General features: G+C 40.7%; 1 protein-coding gene across 3 annotated transcripts in view; it reads left to right on the forward strand.

The window, feature by feature from the left end:
* Nucleotides 1-26,948, forward strand: part of LOC125228588 (dystrophin) — a 701,009-nt gene that overhangs the window by 553,739 nt on the left and 120,322 nt on the right. For all 3 annotated transcript variants that reach the window (XM_048133213.1, XM_048133221.1, XM_048133230.1), the window contains one exon: nt 24,907-25,051. In XM_048133213.1, coding sequence (XP_047989170.1) covers nt 24,907-25,051 — 145 coding nt within the window. The remainder of the gene's footprint in view (nt 1-24,906; nt 25,052-26,948) is intronic.

Consider the following 26,948-nt stretch of genomic DNA (forward strand, 5'->3'; position numbering starts at 1 on the left):
GACGTGTCCGCGCTGCGAATACCCCGACGATACGCCACGCCCACCGGTGCAGTTAGAAGAGAACTGCATATTTTCAGTGATGCATCGACCGAGGCCTACAGCGCGGCGGCCTATTGGCGAGTATCGAACGACGAGGAACAAACGCAAGTGAGCTTAGCTATAGCGAAAAGCCGAGTTTGCCCGCTAAAGGTAATGACAGTTCCCAGGCTCGAATTAACCGCAGCAGTCGTCGGCGTGCGGCTGGCGGAGACAATTTTACGCGAGCAGCGTTATCCTGTGACAAAGGTGACGTATTGGACAGATTCCATGGTTGTTCTCGGATGGGTTCGCGATGACGCGCGAAACTATCGTCCGTACGTGTCACATCGACTTGCGGAGATCGCCGAGAAAACAGATAGAGACGCGTGGAGGTATGTACCAACCGCTCAGAACCCCGCAGATCGAGCGACGAGATGTCAACCAGCGCAGAGCGTGCGCATCGAGGACGAGTGGTACGAAGGACCGCGCTTTCTCTATGGACCCGAGACATCATGGCCTAGTCACACATCGAATCGAACAGACGACCTGCCTGAGAGGAAGGCGAGGCCGTCAACCGAGACGTCACTGGCGATCATCTCAGCGAAGCCAGACCCTTCGAGCGTACTGCCAGACGTGAGACGGTTTAGCAGTTACGACAGACTGTTGAACGCGACAGCGAACGTCTTGCTATTCATCGAGAAAATGAGAACGAAGAATAAAGCCTTGCAGCTACAAGTCAGACATTTGAGAAAGGCAGAACACATGTGGTTGCAATACAGTCAACGACGAAGCTTTCCCGAAGAGCTTCGAGCCTTAAGCCAGAATAGGCTCATCGATCGCAAATCGCGATTATACGACCTGGCACCCGAGCTAGGCGATGACGGCGTGTTACGCATGAAGACGAGGCTGGGCAGCGCTCCAGTATTGTACACCGCGCTACAACCGATAATACTGGATGGCCGCGAGCCGTTCACCCGTCTACTCATCCTGCATAGCTCACCGACGATCAGCGCACATTCACAACGAAGCAGTAATCAACGAACTGCGACAAGAATATTGGATACTACATCTGCGGCCGACCGTGAAGTCTGTAGCTCGAAACTGCGCGCTATGCACACTACGACGAGCAACACCGAGAGCGCAGCCCTTAGGCGATCTCCCGCCCGAGCGACTACAGGCGTATCAACGTCCCTTCACTCACACCGCACAAGACTACATGGGACCGATGTTCGTCACGATCGGACGGCGCAGAGAAAAACGCTGGGTGTGTCTATACACGTGCCTAGTGACGCGCGCTATTCACCTTGAAAGCGTGCACAGTCTTTCAACCGACAGCGCGCTACTATCACTACGAAGATTCGCCGCGAGAAGAGGATGGCCCAGGACGATGTACAGCGATAACGCGACGTGCTTCAGGGCGGCGGCGACGGAACTACGTGAGGCGTACCGGCAATGGCTGCCTGTACTGCAAACTTACGCCACTCAGAACCGAATGGAGTGGAAATTCATCCCACCTGGCAATCCTTCGGCCGGGGGCGCGTGGGAGCGAATGATAAGGACAGTTAAGATAGCGATGTCCTACACTTTCAACGAACGAGCACCGAAACCCGAAGTTTTCGAAACTCTACTCGCCGAGATAGAGAATATCGTCAACCGACGACCACTTACACATGTCAACGTCGATCCAGACTCCGAAGAAAGTTTGACTCCAGCACACTTTCTACTTCTTCATAACGCTAACCTACCGATGATTGGCGTTTACGACGAGAACGAAAAGAAGCAATGGAAGATGGCCCAAGCGCTTGCCGACCACTTTTGGCGGCGCTGGACCAAAGAGTACTTTCCTCTACTGGCACCGAGGAAGTCGTCCCACGACGGAGGGCGGCAACTTCAACCAGGCGATGTGGTCATCGTCGCTGAACCCAATGGTCCACGCAGCGTGTGGCCCCGAGGCGTCGTCGAGACTACCTACCCGGGACCCGATGGACGGGTCCGCTCCGCTGACATCAGAACGAGACACGGGACGCTACGCAGGCCCAGCTGCAGGCTGGCGGTCATCGCGTCGCAACCCATGCACCAGGAGTCTTCGACTGCGGGGACAAAATGTTAGCGATGCGTCGAAATATATGTAAAATAGCATAAGAATTCGATTAAGACTGTATTCGCAATAAAGATTATTTCGTAGGTAGGAAACGGGTAGAACTGCGTTAGTTAAGTTAATTTTGTCAATTCCGATTATTAAGTATGATAATAAGACTCATATGTGATGTATTCGATAGCAGGCAATTCCCATATTCCTTCCTTCCCAAGTCGCGGAAACTGAGTCCAAAGTTCAATCTAAACTCAGACTGTCCATTGGACTACGATTAATAGCCAATAAGCACTAACGTGAGAGGCTTAGAGCGAGAAAACCGAACTCTCCTCTGATTGGCTAAAAATATTTCCTTAAAGTTCCGAAATCATTTTCCTTTCACCCGAAAATTGCCTTAGGATTACTCGAATCCAAGCCAATAACTCGATAACTATAAGACATATGAAGATGTAAATAGTTTTAAAACGTAGCTGGGAACTTACGTAACACGATAACCTACATTTCCATAGTAATATGCCGTTATCGATAACAATGGAGCTCAAGGCAAGCTGAGAAACCAGTCTATTGTATGGCCCGGACGGCTAATCACCTCTTCTATTGTGTAAAAACGTAAACAAACGCAGGTGCATTCCACTCGAGGTGAATGACCCTAGTGTCAGGTGCATTGTTACGTAATTTCGAAGCGATAGCCTAATTAGTTTATAAGTAATTAGGATTTGAACGAAAAATGATAGCGTTAAATTCACGTAATCGAGCGCCGTAACGCGTTCGACCAATCACGACGCGCCATCCGTCGCCTATCGGGCGCAATTATTTACCTCTCTATCGCACGGAGCCTCGCGCTCAGCCGAGTCGTGATTGGGCGAATAAATTGAAATGTTTCTTTCCGTGAAGCGTAGGCGCATTCTGAAAAGGGGTATAAAAGGAACGATCGCTCGGTATGGGACATTCGAATTCGACCGGAACAAGAAGAACCAGCAGCCTCCAAGGAAAACCAGCAGCCAGCAAGCAGCCTACAGCCAGCAGCCAGCAGCCTACAGCCAGCAGCCAGCCACCCTCCACGACGGGTAGCGGCAGCAGCAGAAAACGACAGCATCGCGACGTATCGTCCGTACCGAGCGTTTCGTTAGAATATTAGCTAGGAGTATTTTTATAACCGCGTTAAAATTAGAGTCGTTGATTTTTGTAAATATAAACCATTTGATTTGATTCGTTTTTTAGTTAGTGTATTCCAAAATCATAATCGGTACGGTTGATTGCTGAGGACGACATCGAAGCTCAAGGTACAGGCCCGGGACGAAAGAGTGAGTCGCACGAGCTCCAGCACATTCTCTCCACTTCGAGCCGTCGATAGGAAGCTTTGCGGACGCGGTCTGCAACAATGCCCTTAGAAAATGCATGGTCTGATGAAGTGATGATTTTTCTGGTCTGCACCAACAAGATTCTGAGAATAGCCTGATCCAGTTTCTTAAAATTCTTCCTTATATCGATTACATTAAATGAAATTTTGCTAGACTACTTGTCTTGTCAGTCTGAGATTAGGTTGACAATTGACAAATATCATGAAGCACGATTATTTCTGTTAGCATGTACGTTACTTCTTTTTCATCCATAATAGAGGGAGTTCTACCCTCTTCATCTACAGTTAATTATGATACACTGCCCACATTAAAGTCCACCCAAAGCCACTCCAACTACAGTTGATCATTCACCTCCATCAATAAAATCAGAAGCTGAATTACAAATACCTTGAATGCAAGTTAGAGATGTAGATTCGACAGATAAGAATGATGATACCTTATAAAGGTTGTAAAGATATAGCATTAACATCAATTAAAAAGTAATAAAATAACTAAATAAGTAGCTCTAGGAATACCTACCTTCCTTCTTACGAAATACCTACCTTCTTCTTTTTAGGAATATCTACCTACCTTCTACCTTCTTACGAAATACGTAAGATGAAAACCTAACTACGAAATTCTTGAACGTAAAAATTTTGGTACTTAAACATAAAATTACTTGAATTCTTAAACACAAGAAATATGACAAAATAAATTATTAATTATTATTCTCTTTATTGATTTCCATTATTAATTAATGGTAAAGTGTTGTCGCGTCGGGGGACCGCTCTCAATATTAGCGTAAGTGCGTTTTCACATTATCCGATACGATATCGGATGTCGGACCGATATCCCATACATTACAGGCGCCATCTTGGATTTTTTTCACTGAAATCCTTCCGACATCCGATATCGGATCGGATAATGTGAAAACGGACTAAGGGCAGACGTCGTTGACGGTTGTGTTTCCGATGCAGTCTTTAGAGTCTTATTTTAAGATTGGGTGTTGAAATTTTTGCTCAGCACTTATCTAGTTTGTTTGGTTGTAAACATATACGTTACTTGTAATTCTAATACTTCCTTTGACATTTTGGTTGTATAGTTACATTGTTCATGTTCAGGTAGTTAGTTTAATGTATGTACCTAGTGAATTTTTTGTTAAACATTTATTAAGTTAGTTTAGCTGTGTAAATATTTAGTTTTTAAGTTTCAAGTTAGACAGGCAAAGAGCGGTCCCCCGACGCGACAACACTTTACCATTAATTAATAATGGAAATCAATAAAGAGAATAATAATTAATAATTTATTTTGTCATATTTCTTGTGTTTAAGAATTCAAGTAATTTTATGTTTAAGTACCAAAATTTTTACGTTCAAGAATTTCGTAGTTAGGTTTTCATCTTACGTATTTCGTAAGAAGGTAGAAGGTAGGTAGATATTCCTAAAAAGAAGAAGGTAGGTATTTCGTAAGAAGGAAGGTAGGTATTCCTAGAGCTACTTATTTAGTTATTTTATTACTTTTTAAAGCTCGCACTTTTAGTTTTTTTCACCCTTTTTTTATTTAATTTTTAATTTAATTCACCTTTTTTTTGTGTCGGGGGTTTTTTAAATTTATAATTTAAGGTTTTTATTTCTTTCTTTTTGTAGGAGGCTCTTTCTTTTGTCATATTTCTTGTGTTTTGGAATTCAAGTACCGAATTGTATGTTAAGTACCTACTTACCTACATTTTTTACGTTCAAGATGTTCTAGAGGTAAGTGCATGCTGTTTTTATAAAAATACTAAAGTCACTATAAGCGTGCCGTTCAGATCTGAGGAGTTCCGTTCTGACCATCATCAGCAGTTCCACTGCACCAAATGTCACTGTTCCGTAAGTAAATGCATGCCATTCCTTTAAAAACACAAAAATCACCATATGTATGCCTTTCAGATTTGAGGAGTTCTCTCGATTTCTCCAGGATCCCATCATCAGAACTGGGTTCTGAGAAAAATGGGACCAATCTGTATTCATATACTATCAAAAAAAAATTCAAAATCGGTCCAGTAGCGACGGAGATATCGAGGAACAAACATAAAAAATAAAATACAGACGAATTGAGAACCCCTTCCTTTGAGATTTGAGGCGGCGGTTAAAAATCAGCACCGATAGCATGGTCGCGCCAGGCCATCCTTTTCGCACTTACTAATAGTACGAATATCACAGAATATAATAGTACAAATACTGAAGGCTCACTCCTTTGATGTTCATAAAATGCCGCCATTCTAAATTCTTACCTACATTAACAAACAGACCGCACGCGAGCAGCCGACATAGAATTCTATTGCGCCGCGTGAAGGTCGTCACCAGTGAACGGGCCGCGAAACTCGCGGCCGCCGCCATATACATGTAGCGCGGCGATAGAATCGCAGAATGAGCCGCCCCTTTAGGCCTAGCACATGATTGCCGCGAGAGTATGTCGCCGCGAGATAGATGAGATGACACGTCTTTGTCGTAATTGTATTAATGACATAAGAACCGGTAGTCTATCTCGCGGTGACATACTCTCGCGGCAATCATGTGCTAACCCTGCTGGTTTTATCATTTATCGCGCGATCAGGCTTTCCTCTGTAATCCATAATAAATATTTTTTTTTTTGTGGCGGCGACCATCTTGGACCAGCGGCCATCACCTACAGCTACTTATACATACAATCACGCCTGTGTCCCATGAAGGGGTAGGCAGAGCACATGAAACTACTCAGGTTTCAGTGCCACTGTTGGCAAATAAGGGGTTGAAAGAAAACGAAACTGTGACATTGCAGTGACAGGTTGCCAGCCTCTCGCCTACGCCACAATTTAACCCACATCCCACAGTCGCCTTCTCCCACGGGAAGAAAGGCCCTCACCTACAGCTAATATAAATAAAAAACACTCGACTAATTCACCTTTTATAAACAAAAAAATAAATCAAAATCGGTAGATCCGTTCAGGAGCTACGACACGATGCGATGCCACAGACAGACACACACATACACACACACACAGAGACAGATAGACACGTCAAACTTATAACACCTCATCGTTTTACGTCGAAACACAACTTTCTACGATAATTGGTCAAGTGCGAGTCGGATTTCGACTCTTCCATACAATTTACTCATGAGCGCCTGATGGAATGTGATAGCAACGATTTCACAAACAAATAGTAGAAGTTTAGTACATTTCGTACTTTCAAGACGTTATATCTCGGAAACGATAAGAGAGGGGCCTATTGCATAACAATTTACAACTTGTATTACAAGCGGAACTCTCTTTCTTATAAAATGAATTGGAGGGGGACTACCGCTTGTAATATGAGTTGTAAATTGTTATGCAATAGGCCCCTGATTTGGGCTTTCGGTGGCACAATAGTGCCACACGAATTTTATATTTTCGTATATATAGACATTTTTTTGGACCGATTTGGATAATTTTTTTTTTCAAAAAAATCTAACCCGGGTGTAAAATCTTTATTTTTTGAGCTAAAAGGCTGAAAAAAATAGTATTTAGGTGTTTTTGTAATACATTTCGGGCCGCTAAGAATCAGCCACATACCATTGTAATTTTTTTTTATTAAAAAAAAAAACTAATTAAAATTTTGAATAACCTCCGACATAGTGGATCGATTACCATCAAACATGGCTAAGAACACTCCCGACTAATTCAGCTTTCAAACAAAAAAAACTAAATCAAAATCGGTTCATCCGTTCGAGAGCTACGATGCCACAGACAGACACACACACAGACAAACAGACAGACAGACAGACAGACAGACAGACAGACAGACAGACAGACAGACAGACAGACAGACACGTCAAACTTATAACACCCCGTCGTTTTTGCGTCGGGGGTTAAAAATGAGTATGTAAGAACTTCGTAAAGACTGGAGTATTATTTATTGGGGCTTATTTTCATTTCGTAATGTATGCTGGATACCCTTTCGGTTGTCATCGCAACCAGGGGCAAGGGAAGAATTTTCCTTCTTTGTTTGTAACTAATAGTTGCATACAGTTTTAACGAATCGGAAACTCAACTACCTTAGGTAGTAAAATAGTAATTGTTTTTTGCAAAAGTATACAAAAAAAACTGTTTATGTATTTGTATACGTTGACAACTTCTTTACGTGTCCTGAGCTAATTTATATTTCGAGGCAACAGTAAGGTTCGACGAATAGTGTTAGGTTCTACAACATAGGACATTTCCATTGTATCACCCATTCGGAAAGGGTACTTTTCTTCCCTGTTAGGAGGGAGCAAAGTGACAATTTTCTGTTTAAGGACTTTATGTTGCCAGTATAAAATATTAGCGCACAAAACGTGTAAGCACATATAATATACCTAATGTACAACAAATTGTCGATTAAGAACTTATTTTAGGATTTCCTCACAGGTGATGTGAAAATCAGTATGTGTCACATGGTAACAAAATTATTTTGTTCCCTTGTAACACAATCTACTACTACTTATTTCCTGAGAGTGGACAGAAAAATGTTTGCTGCAGATATTGCCAGGGCTAATTTTACTGCACCAAATACAATATGCCTCTTTGTTTTGACGTGGTAGGATAAACGAAAAAAAGAAATTGCTTTAATGATGAGAAAAAAAATATTTTTTGTATAATTTTCCTTTTATTTTTATACAAAATAATTTACTACCTTCTTGGCAGCGGTAACCAGCATGTACATACCAGAAAGTAGCTCTATTGCCACGAAATTGGCAACGTGCATGGTGATGTACATAGATTTTCTGAAAAACTATTAATGCTGGATTTTTTTAAATATTTTTTTGTAGACCCTAAGACACTACTAAATAAAGGTATTATACTGTCTCACTCGTTTTTGACATTTTTTACTCTTGCCAATTTAAGGGTTAATAAGGCTTATTATTCCATAAAAGAATACATTCTGATTCTGATTCTGTCTGTCTGTCTGTCTGTCTGTCTGTCTGTCTGTCTGTCTGTCTGTCTGTCTGTCTGTCTGTCTGTCTGTCTGTCTGTCTGTCTGTCTGTCTGTCTATCTGTCTGTCTTTCTGTCTGTTTGTCTGTTTGTCTGTGTTTGTGTCTGTCTGTGGCATCGTAGCACCCGAACGTCCATCCGATTTAGATTTAGTTTTTTTTTGTCTAAAAGCTGAGTTAGTCGGGAGTGTTATTAGCCATATTTCATGAAATTCGGTCTACTATGTCACAGTCGGGGTTTTTTTTTTAATTTTAATTTTGTGGTTAGGTTATATTTATACGGGAGCGACTATCTTTTGTTCGTTTCTATCGCATAATTATAGCTCATAGCTTACCCGCTTTTGGTGGAAGCACTGCCTAAAGCAATACAGCGAACACATATAAAAGTTCGATCATAAAAGTCGTTAAACAGCTGTAAAAACATAATTTCTCCTTTATGTCTTTTAAATCTGCAATATATGTCAATGCCTGGCTTATTATTTTATGATGTTATGTATGTATGTAAACACTTTATTGTACAGTCAAGTGTAAAAATATGGGTGCGTAAAACTTATCAAAAATATATATGTCCCATAGCACTTTATGTCGGCGGAATAAGGTCTCGGTACATATTTTTGAGCGGATAAAATCGATACGTATTTTTGCACTTGACTGTACATAAGACAAGTTAGGACATAGAAATACAGTATAGTTATGGTGTACAAAGGCGAACTTATCCCTATAAGGGATCACTTCCAGTCCACCTTATATGCAGTTATGAGGTTAAGGATTATTTAGGCAAATGTACGCACATTATAAATTCTGTCCATCTATTGTTAACACTACATTTTCGCATATAAATATCTCTATATCTTTAATCTTAGGAATATGCAATTATTTTAAACGCAATATATAGTTTTTTTTTTATTTTCCAGACATGGATAATGAGAAATAAAGCAAATCATTGATACATGTATTTTTACTGTTATTAATCCTAACTAACTATTCAAGCTGGCTTCGGACAAATCCTTTAACATGACAAATGACAATGCTGCACCAAAATTGTCGGAATTGTTACGATATCTGTATGATCCATATGATTCTCATATTTTTAATTGCAATGAGGAGGCATGCTGACATTTTAAGCGCCAGGCGGCGCCTGTGCAAGTTTCTAGGCATGTCACTGTCATTCATATGTATGTGAGAGAAAAAATATCTTCTCGCTCTCACGTATGAAATTCTTTATGTATGCAATGGACTATAAGGAGGCGCCATGTGTCATAATATTTGAGTGTGCCTCCTCACTGAATACCACATGGTGTAACTTTTAACTTGTAATAAACTTAGATAGTTATTTCAGGGTGTCTCGGGGTTTAACATAAGTAATTTATTCTATAAATTATGTGTTACAATTAATCATCAAACCGTGTAACTCTATGACAGATGTTGCCGATTGATGGCTCAATAAATAATCGGGAAATTTAATTTTCGCCGACAGTCGTTCTTGATGCTGCGACCGTTTTTGATATTGTGGTCCAAGTTGGAAGCGAATGCGGACGTGTGAATAACAATGCTTTTAAAATTACGATGATACTAATATTGGAATTCTTATCTATATACGTAGCTAAATGCACAAACGCTCACGATAATATCTGTTTAGTAGCGATCTGTCTCTATCGCTCTTGCGTATTGGCGCGACAGAGGCAGACTGAATTTATGTCGTAGTCTAGCGTCGACGATTGCCATTCGGCTACGCCGCCTGTGCTTTCAATCTTTATATACATGGTTGTCTAAATTGGGCCAGTGGTTTAGGCGTGATGGAGTAATAAACATTCATATATAGTTTGTATGTATACTACATACTATATCTCAGTTATGTACAATATAAATAAGTAGGAATCAGTAGGGTTTCACCGTAGACCATTTAACACTAATATAATAACACTCGCTCAGCATACAATTAATAATTGGGAAGATCGTCTGATTGAGACATTCCTTTTTTTCAGTGAGGTTTGAAGGATATGTGTTTGACCTGACGTTGAATTTTATAATAATTAAACATTTATCAATTATTAGTGTTTTACGTCTACCACCAAAACATACTTATTAATTTGTTAAATGCTTTTGAAAGCGAGCTATAACCTACCTGTAATTTTACTAATGTAAAACCTAAAATCGCTTCAGCTCATGCATTACAGCAACCGGAAAAGTGAATTAATCACTCCAACTTAACGATATATCATAAATCATCTGCCCTAATCCACTGCAAATTGTACCTTATCACGACTACACAAGCCCCTGTTTACACAGGCCACCGATCTGTCGAGTCACCCTTATTTTTCGAACAATTAATCCTGCAATTTTTGTTTTGTTGGCAGTAAACAAGTTTGTTATTGGTTATTGAAAAACGATTTGAAGGAATGGAATAGGACGTAGACAAGTTTTGTGATTTTATAAATTTTATTCAGAGCTCGAAACCTGACGAGCGTGTATGAGAAACGTTATGAAAGTGTGTGAAGCGAAAGTGGTTGGTCAGGATCGTAATATTAGTAAATGGAAATCCGTGATATCTGCCTACCCCTCTGGGAACAGGTGTGATTGTATGTATGTATGTATTCAGAGCCTACTGTGTCCCACTGCTGGGCAAAGGCCTCCCCCCTCTTTTTTTTCCTCTCTGTTTAGTGCTACATCTGACCAACCAATCAAAAATAAGTCGGTTATCCCGCTAAAGGTGGTTAGTTTAAAAAAACATTCAGTCGAATTGAGAACCTCCTCCTTTTTTGAAGTCGGTTAAAAACGTATAACTATACGCGACAAATCCCGTTTAAGTAAGTAAAAAGTGTAAAAAACCGCGAAAGTCGAAACTGATTTCTATATGAACATTGATATTTATTATAATTATGAACTAGTTCATCGTAGCAGGCGTTTTGTGGTCACACTCTGTTGACACACGTACAATATTTATAATAAAATATCAAAGCATAACTCACCTCTATTCCTGTTATCTAGCCAGTTAAAAACCACAAGTATCAAAGCTGCCCCGGGAAGCGAACCCGGGACCCCGCATTCCTGTGCCACCTTTGTCCTGCATACTTACATGCCGTTGGAAAACTTCCACCCCACTTACAGTTCAACTATGCTGCTATTTACAAAGGGGAAATGCACTGAAGGGTTGTTTGTATAATAGTAAAGTTAGTTTTCTGTTATCCGGAAAGCGTCAGATTTAGATAGATAGATAACTTTATTTTTATCCACAACACAACATATAAAGGCTTATAATAAACAGGAAAAAAGAAATGTGAGTACACCGCTTAACTTAACCGAGGGTCAGCGCTGGTGGTCTTCCGTCGGGGCCATTTTGTTGGTCACGAACGCAGCTGTACGACGCGGCCCTGTGACATACTGAACGCAGCACAATACATAAAAACTGAATGCAGCAGCGGCGCGGCGAGCAGGATTAGTAGGACTTGTTCTGTAGAGGTGTTTAGGACCTGCAAAGGCCCACTATTTATAATAATAGGTATAGTATAGAGTAACCTCTAAGTATCTGTCACTTGATAACCCTTTAAGGGCGCATCAAAAACGACTCTTACCGCGTAAAACGGTTTTATTGCCCACTTTACAAGTGATGCGCAATAAATGTTCGAGAGTAGTGCAGATGTGTTCGCGGGCGATAAGGCTGTGGTCATAAAGAGCGTTTTATTTCGTTCCGATTGAAGATAGAGATGTTCGCGTTGGGCCATAAAACGGGAGACTAAGAAATGTGAAGGAGATAGTCAAATATACAGTCGTAGCTACACTAATATTTAAATGGTACTTATTTGAATAATATGTATTATTAGTGTGTCAGCCCTTGTGGCGACGAGTTAAGATGTTCACATTTCATATGGTTTAAATTGTGGCGTAGGCTTGAGTTTGGCAACTTGTCAGTGCAATCACATAGTTTTATTTTCCTTCAACCCCTTATTTGCCAATTGTGGCACGGAAACTTGAGTAGTTTCATGTGATCTGCCTACCCCTTTATGTGATACAGGCGTGATTCTATGTATATATGTACGTATTATTAAATTTACTTATTTTTCGTTTCACACACGCCATTACAAATACGGAATAATGGTCCAACAAAAAAAAAACGAAAAACACTTATTCTGAAGCACGATTCAAATATCTGTGTACTGTAGCAGTAAGTAGATTTTTATACAATTCAAAATCTTGATTTGCTATTGACCTAACTGCACGTTTTATTTCTTCGATATGTTATATTTTATAAAACAGGAGGTAAAAGAGCAGAACAGGGCCCATTTCTCGAAGCTACAAGTTACAATTTACAAGTGGTTGTCAATGTCTAATATGACAAGTTGGAAAGAGACTTCCGCTTGTAAATTGTCACTTTCAGTTCTGAGAAATGGGCCCCATAGCATTGATTGGTAAGTCTTACCTTTGAGATGGCAGTACATCTTTTCTTGAAGTTATGAAGGTCAAGTTTCAAGTTCATTCTACAGTTTAGATATGCCAGAAAAGAAGATTCAAAGCTATTATTATCGCGCTCCGCTATTTCTGTGGCCTCGTTTTCCAATAAAAAGCGATCTGCATGCGTGGGCCCGTAAAATGCTTAGTGATTCCATCGCGAATAAAACAAGCGACGAATCTCTTTATAGTACTTTTACGGGCAGAGACGGGCTAGTAGCATAGTCTATTAAGAGGCTGAACTCCTAGTTTATTGGCTAGCTATTGAGTTTATTCAAGTTGAAACAGTTATTTTAAGTTTAGACTATTTAAGAGGGTGTAAAGCAAGAAATTTTGAATGAAAAAAAAAGTAGACTATATTGATATTTTAACTATAAAACTCCCGTGAGACTCATACATATTTAAAAATATTTTAAGCGGGTTACTCACGTATTAAGTCGATATAGCGTTCGACATGTTTCGGCTCAATTTCGAGAGCCTTTCTCAAGAGTAGCGACACCCCGCCTTTACATGTCGAGAGCGCGACGCATACTGCGGGCGCACCAGCCGCGCGCACCGAGCAAGCGCCCGCAGTATGCGTCGCGCTCTCGACATGTAAAGGCGGGGTGTCGCTACTCTTGAGAAAGGCTCTCGAAATTGAGCCGAAACATGTCGAACGCTATATCGACTTAATACGTGAGTAACCCGCTTAAAATATTTTTAAATATATATTGATATTACCATCACGCAAACTGTGTAACTGAAAATGTAGTCGGATTTCTTTTCTGTACTATAAATACACCTATTCTATTTTATACTTACAGATGGCTCTAGTTGGTTAGGTTAGGAACCCCAATAGAACTGAAGAAATTGTAAGACAGGATGACTTAATGATAATTATGACAGCAGTCCAATTCTGTACAGATATATAATTTAAAATGTTATAATGAATTCCAAACAATGCTTGTATTTTAACTTCTGATTAGCAGAAACGTCTGCAATCGATGCCGTTAGGCTTAGAATAAATTTAAAAGTGGAAAATGTCTGCCTTGGGTGAGACTTGAACTCACGGCCTCTAGATCGATACTCCAGCGCTTTGCCAACTGAGCCACCAAGACTTCAACCAAGCCAGCGAAATTTTCCACTACTTAGGTCAATGGGACCCGTAGCGACATCTACCGTAAGAGTGTTAAACTTCTTAAACGGCAACCGGAGTTCCAAGTCATATTGGAAATTCACCAGTTACGATGCGCTAACCATGCTAAATTTTAACTTCTGATTAGCAGAAACGTCTGCAATCGATGCCGTTAATCGTGTCCGGTTGCCGTTTAAGAAGTTTAACACTCTTACGGTAGATGTCGCTACGGGTCCCATTGACCTAAGTAGTGGAAAATTTCGCTGGCTTGGTTGAAGTCTTGGTGGCTCAGTTGGCAGAGCGCTGGAGTATCGATCTAGAGGCCGTGAGTTCAAGTCTCACCCAAGGCAGACATTTTCCACTTTTAAATTTAATGCTTGTATTGTTTATGAATAAATCAAATCTGAATCTGAATTCGCATCAATGTTTATTGCAAAATTTAAAAAAAAACTAGAAGTTACTTTGATAATATTCGCGGATCAATAAATAATCTAGATTTTCATTAACATAGATTTCCGCAAAGTAACACTTGATTCTGTCAATTTCTTTTATAAAGTACTTTGGCACTTTGGCGCTCAGGATCCTTTATTTTTCAAAGCACACATGTGTAATCAGAGCTCAGTTAAACAGTTTTATTTAATCGCGAACCGCAACACTCGGCGCACCTGAGCGACCCCTGGCGCGCGGTTTCGTTTGTGGAGTTTCAGACAAAGTTGTCGGGTCCGAATGTGTTTACTGTGTTATGTAAATGTATTTAATTAGTAAACTGTTGTCAATGTTGCAATTTTGAAACTCCTAGTCATACTTTCTAGGTTCAACCGCCTGCTACAGGCCTTATCTGTTTTGGCCCCGTATCCGAATGGCATTTCTGCGAAGCGAAACGCCACCGAAACGCCGCAGAAATGTAGTCTGATTCTGTCATGCCAATACGCAAGAGCGATAGAGATAGATAGCTTTGAAAGAAATATTATCGTGAGCGTTTCGTAAGCGTTTGTGCATTTGGCTACGCACCCTGGCCCTCTACCCAACAGTGGAATAGTAGAACGGTCCATATCGCATCGTAGTTATCCTTCTGTTTCGCTCTACCGAATACGCGACAGAACAAGTAAAGTTGCGTATAGTATTTGCAAGATACCCTGTTACTGTCGTAAGCTGATTTTTTGAAAATCATCAACCTCTACCGGGCGGAAACTGTAACAAAAGTATAAAATTATACTGTAGGCTAATAATACTCCTTAAACTGACCAACATTTACGGCGACTTTTAAAAGTTAGTTTTAAGCGGGTTCCAATCCCGGCAAGGGCAGTTATTTGTGTTGGTTGTTCAGATTCTGTAGTTCTCAGTTTTCGATTTCGTCCCTATGTTTCACCGAAAATTAAGACCTCCTAATTAAAGTCCACGCATCAGAACTGTAATGACATGAAAACCTTTTGATTGATACATATTTGCAGCTACATCAAATAACCTTTTCAAAAAGGCTAAAATGCACAATTTTAATCCATTTTATATAGAAATATGCAACTGCGGTGTAAATTGCTCTCCGCATATTGAGTTAGCTAGTCCCGGCTAAATCACTTTACTGGAGCACAGGCTTTTATGCATTGTGATTGGTAGATACAGTTAATAGAACTATTGTAAACCTTAGTACTAAGATGTAAGGTTTATTTTGTTGTTACTGTCAGTAAAGCCGATATGAACTGTAGAAATTGATTTAATTTTTGCACTTGCTATCAGTTGTACTATCGTGCATCGTGCTTTGATGATTTATTTTGGTAAGTATTTAGAATTTTAACTTTTTATATAGGTAATCTGAAATAGATACCATACACTAAAGAAAAAGCGATCAAGCCCACTGGTGGCGAAGCCGGGGGTTTTATATAGGTACTTAACCTAAAAATGTACAGCACAGAAAACTCAATAACATATTGGCAAGCTTGCATGTGAATAGTGTCGGTTTCCTTTATACATCATTTTTTTATTTTACAGCAACTTTCATATTTTGTAAAAGTTACTTTAAATTGATATGACAACATTTTGAACCATCGTGTCCGTTTTATACTTCTTAATCTTCTTTAAAGAATTCAATGGTTACCGATCTACTATTTATGTACTAAACGCAGCGAAAGAGTGAAATATACATCTGACCACCCAAAATTATGCAAAAGTCGTTAACGTACGATAATGACGGGCTTATGAATAATCCCCCTTGTAATCCGCCCTGAAACAAATTAATTATCATCTACCCGCATTTTAATTTCAAAATTAAATTCATGAGCGGACTCTAATTTTTATCACAAACTTTGGAATCTCACCGCAATTCCAACTTGGCTTAATTTATACCGAAATGACATTTCATCTTCATTACTATAACCTACGGGACCCATCTAGACTACACCTCCAATAATCCTTAAAACCATTGAAAAACATCTCTTATTTCAATAACGTTAAGATTCTCTTTAACTGCAAATTTAACGTGGTCAAAACTTCAAGTTTGAAGTAATCATTCGAAATGAGACTTTGCGCATATCAAATTAAAGCGGGAAGTTATGTGGGCTCAAATTGAGGCAAAGGAGTGTAAAAGTCTGTGCAATTGCCTCCAAATGTAGCATTTGAGATATGAGACGTAGGGGTGGGACACGTTTTTGAATAATTAAATAATTAATTTAAAAACTTTGAATAATTATATTTCGGTGTACGGATTTTTATTAATATATATTTATTTCACCTACATCAAATTAGTTAATGTAAATGAGTTGTACAGCTATATTTTACAATAACATTATGATCGTTCGTCAACCGTCCGGAGATTAAAAATAATAATATTAACTTTAAATAAAAATGTGGCAAAAGTTCAGTTTTTTTTAGTTTGATAAAAATATAAAAGCAAAAGGTAACGCGACGTTTAATTGCCTTTATCAAAAACTTTCAAAACTAAAACATGATACCTGCTGGCAATTTTGTCAAAAACAAAGCTTTGAACAAGTTTCACCTTTGACTAAATTAATTTCATAAAATTCATGAAAAGCAGCGTTTCTGTCCAAAAAATAAAATTTCACAGCCTTTTAATCTCTTTAAATGGAATAAATCAGTTTCACTCACAATGTTTCACGGCTCGCTAGCCCTCATTCGATTAATGTCGTTAATTCGGTGCAATCAACGACGCAATGAAACTGTTTGCAAATAATTAATTAACATACCACATACCGCGGACGATCCATTGACGGGCTCTGATTGTATTTGCGACACTGATTCGCAAATGTAAAGAATTCGACATCATTTGGCTCTTGCATGCGTTACTATAGGTATTACTGCAGCGATAGCATGTGATTGGGGCGACAGTGACAATAGATCTCACGTATTTTATTTTAAAACCTTCTGTACACTGTGTAAAAACTCTGTTTTCAAACCAAAAAAAACTAAATCCAAATCGGTTCATCCGTTCGGGAGCTACGATGCCACAGACAGACACACACAGACAGACACACACAGAGAGACAAACTGACAGATAGACAGAAACACATACAGACATGTCAAAATTATAACTACCCGTCGTTTTTGCGTCGGGGGTTAACATAAAATACTGTACTAAGTACCTACTTTATCAAATATGTATTAGTTATTTTGTCGATAACGTTTTTTTTATTTTGACCATAATTGTGTCGCTTAAATTCAAACTCGGGTAAATCCATTCTGCTTTAAGGTTGATTATGTAAAAAAAGGTATATTATCTGAAAAAGAATCAACCTTATAGCAGAATAGATTTAGCTAAAGAACTTTCAAGCTAAGCGACACAATTATAATTATTATTGCACATTATTAACTATAAGAAGTGTCCCATCCCTACGAAATCACAGCTTAGACATTTTCGCCTGAATGCCTGCAGAGAAGTCCTTGCTCAGCTGAAGGAAAGTCTGGCATTTAGGCAAATTTCGCTATTTAAACTACCTCATTATTATTTTTGGTCACATTTGCTTGAGTTGAATGAACTCTAGAATGTTACAATTTAATTGTTAACATATTTGCAGATGCTGAAGGATTTCTTTGTAATGAAGCTTTTATTTGGTTAAAAAATATTGATTAAAATATGTATTAAATACATTTTAGAATAGTAGTGTAGCAACACACATTAGATTAAAATAAATATATGTGTCTTTGCTAACAAATAAATATGTATGTAACGATATATTAGAATATACGTAAGCTTTTAAATAAGTTTGAATATTTGTTGCCTGCGCGCCTCGCTCCCGCGCCGCGCGATTTGAACTGTTCGGTACACTTCGGGCGCACTCGTGATAACTCGTGCGCGCCCGGCATTCCCTTCATCCCTTTGCTGGCCCTCGCCAGTCGGTTACGCTACTCGACGCCGGAAGGCTGCGCGCAGGCTATTCGATCTGTGTTACGAATTTGTACGATCGCGTTAAGCACTGTAATGTCCTATATTGATAATAAACTTTTAAGTATCAAGTGCTGTTCATATTTGGTAGTATAGTACCTACAATTTGGTGACTTTCCGACGTTTAAAAACTGAGTGCAGTGCAGTGTATAGTGTAGGTGGCCGATTGAACATTGATTGCTATAACTAAATACGAAAAGCGTCATTATGGGACCGCCTATAACTATAACCGACACTACGACTACGACAACTACGAGTACAACTACTCCGCCTGTTGTTACTACGCCGAAGACAACGGATTCGAACGTTAGTGCAGTTGGCGTCAAAGTGCCGCCATTTTGGCCAGAGGAACCAGCTTTGTGGTTTGCCCAGTTAGAAGGCCAGTTTGTTTTGGCGAATATTGTGTCCGACACGACCAAGTTTTACCACGTAGTGAGCAACCTCGAACACAAATATGCCGCGGAAGTCAAGGACATAATTACCAAACCGCCGACAACGGAAAAGTACGAGAAGTTGAAATCTGAGCTAGTTTACCGTCTGTCCGTGTCCAAGGACAAGCGAATCGAAGAGTTGGTGTCTCAAGCTGAACTGGGAAACCGCAAACCCTCGCAGTTTTTACGTCATCTTCGCGACCTGGCCGGTGCCGACTTGTCAGACGATTTTCTGCGCAGCATATGGGCTAAACGTTTGCCGCCGCACGTGCAGACCGTCATTGCTACGATGTCAGATGCCGGTTTGGACAAGATTGCTGCGCTGGCCGACCGAGTGAACGATATTGTGATACATACGCCGCACGTCGCGGAGGCTTCGGGATCAGCTGTTCCGGTTCTCGCGCCGTCGTCTATACCTAGTACGATGGAGGAACGTCTCAACCGCCGTATAGATGACCTCGTGCAGCAGGTAGCCGCCTTGGCGACTGGCAATTTCCGTGGGCGCGCTACATCGCGTTCGCAATCCGGAGGCAGAGGTCGTCGCAGCTCTCGCTCAAGAAGTCGCGCGGGGAAAGATGGCAGATGCTGGTACCATGACAGGTTTGGACCCCGGGCGACCAAATGTCGCGCGCCGTGCAATTGGACCGAGGGAAATGGCAGTGGCGGTCACTAATGGCGACTAGTGACTGCCCAGTTACTACAGGTCGTCTTTTTATCATGGATAAAAATACTAAATTGACATTTTTAGTAGATAGTGGTTCCGATCTATGTGTATTTCCTTTTACGTCTGTAAATCCGCAATTACACAGGAAAGATAAATATCAATTGTTTGCCGCAAATGGTACTCCTATACCTACTTATGGCACTATTAGTTTGACACTTGATTTCGGTTTACGCCGTGCGTTTCACTGGCGTTTTGTTTTGGCTGAGGTGACAAAACCAATTATAGGTGTAGACTTTTTAGGCTATTATAACCTGTTAATAGACGTAAGGCATAAAAGACTGATAGATTATTGTACTATGTTAACTGCTCAGGCCTACTCAGCCTCTTCTTGTACTGTGGCCAGTGTTAAGTCGATTTCAGGTATAACAGCGTACCACGCGTTACTGCAGCAGTTTCCCGAAATCACGAGGCCGGCGGGTGAACCGACAGAGCGAGCAGTGAAGCACAATACGGTTCACTACATCCGTACCACTCCTGGCCCACCAGTGTACTGTCGCCCTAGACGGTTGGATGCAGAACGGCTCAAAGTAGCCAAGCAGGAGTTCGAAGATATGGTGCGAACAGGTATAGTACGTCGCTCCGATAGCCCTTGGTCGTCGCCCCTTCACATGGTTCCGAAAAAGAACAACGGCTGGCGACCTTGTGGCGACTATCGCGCATTAAACGCGCGCACCATACCTGACAGGTATCCCGTTAGGCATCTTGCCGATTTCTCGCACAACTTACAGGGCTGTCAAATTTTTAGCACGTTGGATTTGGTTCGTGCCTACAATCAAATTCCAGTTTTTAAAGATGACATTGCTAAAACAGCAATCACGACGCCCTTTGGGTTGTTTGAGTTCGCGTTTATGGGGTTCGGATTACGCAATTCTGCTCAGACATTCCAACGATTCATCGACGAGATCCTCGGTGACCTGGAATTCTGTTTCCCATATTTAGACGACATTCTTGTGGCCTCTTCTTGCGCCGCTGAGCACGAGAAACACCTTAAGCAGGTATTTGAGCGACTACGCGAGCACGGCGTTCTAATAAACACCGCAAAGTGCGTATTCGGGGAGCCTGAGGTTAAATTCCTCGGCCATCGTATCTCCAGCACAGGTACGTCACCTTTACCTGAGAAGGTGAAAGCTGTCATGGACTTTCCCCGTCCCACCAACATCAAATCACTCCGTCGTTTCTTGGGCATGCTGAATTTTTATCGACGCTTTATACCACACGCAGCCCAGAAACAGGCGCCGCTAAATGGTTTGTTGGTTGGTCATCACTGCAAGAGCTCTGCTAAGATCGAGTGGAACGCTGACCTCAATGCATCTTTTGAGGCTTGCAAAGCGAGTCTAGGTGAGGCTACTCTTCTTGTTCATCCACGTCCGAATGCGGTTCTGGCTCTGGTCAGTGACGCCTCGGACATAGCGATCGGTGGTGTGGTGCAACAGCTGGTAGGTAATACGTGGGAACCATTAGGCTTCTTTTCACGTAAACTGAACCCGGCCCAGCGCAAGTACAGCCCGTACGACCGCGAGTTACTCGCAATTTACGAGTCTGTCAAGTACTTTCGGCACATGTTGGAGCTGAAGCCGTTCAGAATTTACACAGACCACAAGCCTATCGTGTACGCCTTCAGCAAGCCCTTGGACAAGTGCTCACCTCGCCAGTTTCGTTACCTGGATTTCCTCGCACAGTTTTCCACCGACATCCGTCACATAGCAGGTGAGGAGAACGTAGTCGCGGACGCACTCTCTCGTCCTGTCGATGCAATCAGCAGCAAAGTCATTGACTACAACGCGTTAGCCGCTGCTCAGGAACGCGATGCCGAGTTCCAGCAGTTGTTAAAGACCGGATCGTCGTTGCAGCTTAAAAGGTTAGTCGTTCCTGGTCAGTCTGGTGATGCTGCAGTCTACTGTGACACGTCTGGACCAATGGCTCGTCCGTACCTGACTCCAGAGTTCCGTCGACAAGCGTTCGATACCATACATGGACTGAGTCATCCCAGCGCCAGGGCTACGACGAAGCTTGTTACGGAGCGATATGTTTGGCCTGGGGTAAATAAAGATTGTCACACTTGGTCTAGAGCATGTCAACACTGCCAGCGATGTAAAGTGTCAAGGCACGTACGCTCGCCTGTAATGTCATTCGCGACTGAAACAGAGCGCTTTGCACACGTCCACATTGACCTGGTAGGTCCACTACCGTATTCACAGGGTTTCCAGTATTGCCTGACAGCAGTGGACCGTTTTACAAGATGGCCGGAAGTGATACCAGTTTCCGACATTAAGGCAGAAACTGTCACTCAAGCGTTCTTCTCCGGGTGGGTATCGCGATTCGGATGTCCCACGCGTATAACAACTGACCGGGGAAGGCAGTTCATTTCTGAGACTTTTAATAGTTTAGCGAAGTCCATCGGAGCTGAACACATTCAGACGACTGCCTACCATCCGGCAGCAAATGGCATGGCGGAGCGTTTCCACAGACAGATGAAGGCTGCCATTAAATGCCATACGAGCGAGGATTGGGTTGAAGTCCTGCCTCTGGTTCTGTTAGGAATCAGAACGGCATGGAAAGAGGACTTGGCCGCTTCCACCGCGGAATACGTGTACGGTCAGCAACTACGCTTGCCAGGCGATTTCTTTGAATCCTCTGGTCAAGATACACCAGCTGATTACACTGACTTCCTCACTCGTTTGCAGCTTATCATGCGCAAATTACAGCCTTCGCCAGTGGCCCGCCATGGATCACACAAAGTGTTCGTACATAAGGATTTAAATACGTCAACGCATGTATTCCTTCGCAACGATGCCGTACGAAAGCCCCTGCAACCAACGTACACTGGGCCTTACCAGGTGGTCGAAAGAGGAGACAAGTTTTTCAAGATCCTTATCAAAGGTAAGCCTAACAATGTCTCTATTGATCGGTTGAAGCCTGCTTTCATGTTAGACGAACCTGATAGTCCAACTCCTGATCAGCAGCTCGCAGCGCCACACGTGCCACCACCACAACCAGCCACACACGTGCCGCAACCACAACCAGCCAAGGCTGAACGTAAGACTCGCTCAGGACGTGTTGTACGTTTTCCTAGTCATTTGTTATCGACCTAAAGGTCTCCGAAGGGGCTGATGTAGCAACACACATTAGATTAAAATAAATATATGTGTCTTTGCTAACAAATAAATATGTATGTAACGATATATTAGAATATACGTAAGCTTTTAAATAAGTTTGAATATTTGTTGCCTGCGCGCCTCGCTCCCGCGCCGCGCGATTTGAACTGTTCGGTACACTTCGGGCGCACTCGTGATAACTCGTGCGCGCCCGGCATTCCCTTCATCCCTTTGCTGGCCCTCGCCAGTCGGTTACGCTACTCGACGCCGGAAGGCTGCGCGCAGGCTATTCGATCTGTGTTACGAATTTGTACGATCGCGTTAAGCACTGTAATGTCCTATATTGATAATAAACTTTTAAGTATCAAGTGCTGTTCATATTTGGTAGTATAGTACCTACAGTAGTATTTAAGTAAAATAGTTGTGACCTATTTCACAACAGTGACAATTGTCGCCTGACAAAAGCATTTCGCCGTTCATTGCCTGCTCAACAAGGAAATGTTGACGCTGAGTACTTACCAACCCAGAAATAGACACAGTATTGTCAGCGTCAAGTGTCAATGTCACTATGGTGAAGTAGCCCACTGGTCTACATAAGTGCAAACTGTAAAAAGTAACCAGACAGATATTTTAATAAAGCACACATCGATGCCAGACCTTGAACTATACGCCCATACCGTTCGTGGAAATCCGAAACATGTAGGCTCCGAAATTGGGGAGCGGCATGCAGACGGGTTTGAATTTCAACAAGCCTTTTGGGCTTCTGAACGGTACTGTTGGTTCACATATTCCAGTTTCGAAATATACATATATGTGTACAATCACGTCTTGATCCTATAAACGGGGTAGGCAGATAACATGAGACTATTCATGTTTCAGTGCCACTCTTGGCAATTAAGGGGTTGAAAGAAAACGAAATTTTCTAAATATCCCACTTTGGAAACTTTGTAGTTAAAGGAGTAATGTCTAAGATGACTTGCCTGGAGAGTTGTGTAAGAAGGGGTCTTGGCGGTGTTTCGTATTTATTGTTTTATTTAAGAAAAAAGAAATATTCAGAAATAGTACACCTTACATTTTATATATCATCAGTATCAGTATTTTCCAAGTTTTTATATGTTCTTGTTTATTATAGTGAACTCGATGTTTGACTTAGGTCGGTTCTAGGTCAATATTCATTTTTATGAAAACCGAAGCGGATGGGTATTTCATTTTGAAACATAGCTATATTTTCCTTTTCAAACTCTTTGACATCTATAAAACATTACAACATGTTTCAATAAAAGAACGAAGGTTTGACATTCAAGTTTGCCTTTTTGATTCGTAACTGCTCCTGCCACTTTGTCTCGCACACTGATTTGTTTTGAAAAAGACTAGTTGATACTTACCCATTTCTCATGTAGGTACTCTTATTTCAAAACAAATCTATCTACCTACCATTTTAAATTTCTTTGACATTCATAATACACATGTTTCAATAAAAGAACCAAATCCCGACATTTTCGAGTTCCCAAGTTTGCCCTTCGGACTAGCAAATGCTCCAGCCAACTTTGTCTGCGCACAAGTTGTTAATATTGCGTCCTATTGTTTTGTTTAGAGTTTAGCGAGTTAGAATTCCTCGTGATTATTCACTCCGCTGAATACAATTTGGTTACATTTTGTGTTCAAGTCCGATTTTGCATTTAAGATTTCTTCGTTTTGTTATAATCGATTTATAATGTTTTCTAATCTAATCAGCTTAGTATTTGTTATCATTTAATGGCATTAATTGTTTTAAAACGAACGATGGACACAGAGTACTTGCAAGAAAAGCAAAAACTACCTATTATTGAGGACTGAAATTACTTATTTTCTTTTAGTGGAAAAAATGGCGGATTGACTTTGTAGACGATTAAATACAGTTGTGGTTTTGTCTGCGTATTTTTACGAGTATGTTTGATTCCATGACCACATTACAAATTTTTAACAAACATGTTTTACCTTATAAGTTTCACGTGTCTTAAGTTTGACGTATCTCTGTGTGTGTCTGTCTGTGGCATCATAGCTTTTGAACGGATGAACCGATTTAGATTTTTTTTGTGAAAGCTGTATTAGTTGGGAGTGTTTTTTGCCATGTTTGATGAAAATGGTCTCACTCGTATGTCGGGTTTTTTAATTTAATTTTGTGTTGTTGTTAATTTGATTCGAAACTCAAGTTTCATATATTAGTTATGTCTATTTGATGTCATGACCTTAACTACTTTATTAATAGTAAAGATGATTTCTAACTAAGCCATATTGTCCACAGAAACCGACTAGAGAGTAATGCTGAGCACTGGTCCGCCTTGCTGCTGTCCTTGCGAGAGCTCACCGAGTGGGTGATCCGCAAGGAGACGGAACTGGGTGCGCTTGCGCCTCCGCGCGGGGATCTTGCGCAAGTCCTGAAACAACAGGTAAGATATATGAGTTAATTCTTTGGACACATTTTATCATCATCAGCATTTCAATTTTAAAATCTTTATTACCCATTTGCGCGCCCGCACTGGCAGACACTATCGCGCGTTCTATCCCTTCCCCTCCCGCCACCTTTACACGCGCATTCTTTCACACGCGATTGCTGTATCACGCGCGATTCAATTCAATTTCGTTTATTTTCACTCATATAAGTTAACAGTAAACACCAAAACACTTACACGGTAAATATATATATTCAGTTAAAACAAATTTACATAGTTCAACAAACTTGAATTACAAGAAAAACAAATAACAGAAAAAAGAAACAAATGAGACAAATACAAACAACAACAAAATAACAATCAAAACATATCTAAGATAGCGATAGAGCGTCTGTGTAAAGGCGGCTAATGACTAATATTTGACGAAGTCCCTTTGCGGTTTCTCAGATATTTATGATTTTTCGGTAGTGACTAGTCAGGGACAGATGTCTACATGATTTCCCTATTATCAAAATATTGAAACACTCTATTTAGATGTGCCGAGTTTCAGAATTTGTATTCATAAACGTTTAAGGTGCATTAGGGTAATTCCGAATGACAAAAATGCTCTGGTAATTCCGAAAGGGGAATCTTGATATGATGGAAATAGTGGTGATTTTTGTACGACTTTCGAAATTAGACGACTTTCGGAATTACCCTTTTGCACCTTACTAAAGTTTTCCCTTTCTATCGCGCCAATATGTCGGAAAGGGACAAACAAACTTTATCGGCTTGATAACTTCAGTAAACTTTTCTGAATAAGGGGTAATTATTTCACCCTATAATATTTCATTCAACTTAAATTTCTCTGCTTTTTTGATGATCTTTTTCTTGCTTGATGATCTTCCACAAAATCCTGTTTTTAACCCCCGACGCAAAAACGACGGGGTGTTGTCTGTCTGTCTGTCTGTTTGGCTGTCTGTGTGTGTGTCTGTCAGTGGCATCGTAGCTCCCGAACGGATGAACCGATTTAGATTTAGTTTTTTTTGTCTGAAAGCTGAGTTAGTCGGGAATGTTCTTAGCCATGTTTCATAAAAATCGGTGTACTATGTCTCGGTCGGGTTTTTTTCAAATTTCTTTGGTAGTTATTCTTTGACGGCCAGATTTCTTTAAACAGGAGACGGTTCCGTGTTTTCGTTGATGCAGGATTATTGTTTGAACTAGATCTTGGCAAAGCAGCAGAGAAATTTGATTGTTGTTCGTAAGCTGTAAGCATTTCGTAAGCTACTTTTTTGCATTTTTCTTCTTACTTCTAAAACAGATACATATACATGTCTTTCATAATTCTACTATTATCACCTGTGACATTACTTTATCCAAAGTTTCGTATCCCAAAAGTGCGACATAAAACGCACCTTCTCAAGAAAGCCCATTACGTCCACCTAAATGGAAGTTCAAACTTTACAGAATTTTAGATTAACTAGGTAATATTAATATTTCTTCACGAAACTAATTTATTGCCACCATTATTATTCAGAGATCTGTTGAACACGCGGCTTTTTTTGTAAAATATTTATTCGACAATGTGGATTTTCAACTCGATATCAGAAACACTTTATGTTACCTACTATATCGGACACTATTTCATTTGAAATGATATTAATAATTATATAAGTTTTAGAACCTTCCTAGACACTTGTAAAATTATTTCATAATTATAATTATAGTTTTAAAAGAAACACGATGAATGGACACGGTAAATAGAAAAGATCATTTGAGAATATGAATTCCACCGAATTCTTGGATCCGATATTTTTCTGAGCTGATGTGTGGGAAACGGTGGTGCTTTTGTCATAATGAAATTTCAATCGTCTTATTCGAAGTAAGAGTGTTTTCACATTAGGTACCCTATCCG

Source organism: Leguminivora glycinivorella, chromosome 1 (assembly GCF_023078275.1).
Source record: "Leguminivora glycinivorella isolate SPB_JAAS2020 chromosome 1, LegGlyc_1.1, whole genome shotgun sequence".
In the NCBI taxonomy this organism is placed as follows: domain Eukaryota; kingdom Metazoa; phylum Arthropoda; class Insecta; order Lepidoptera; family Tortricidae; genus Leguminivora; species Leguminivora glycinivorella.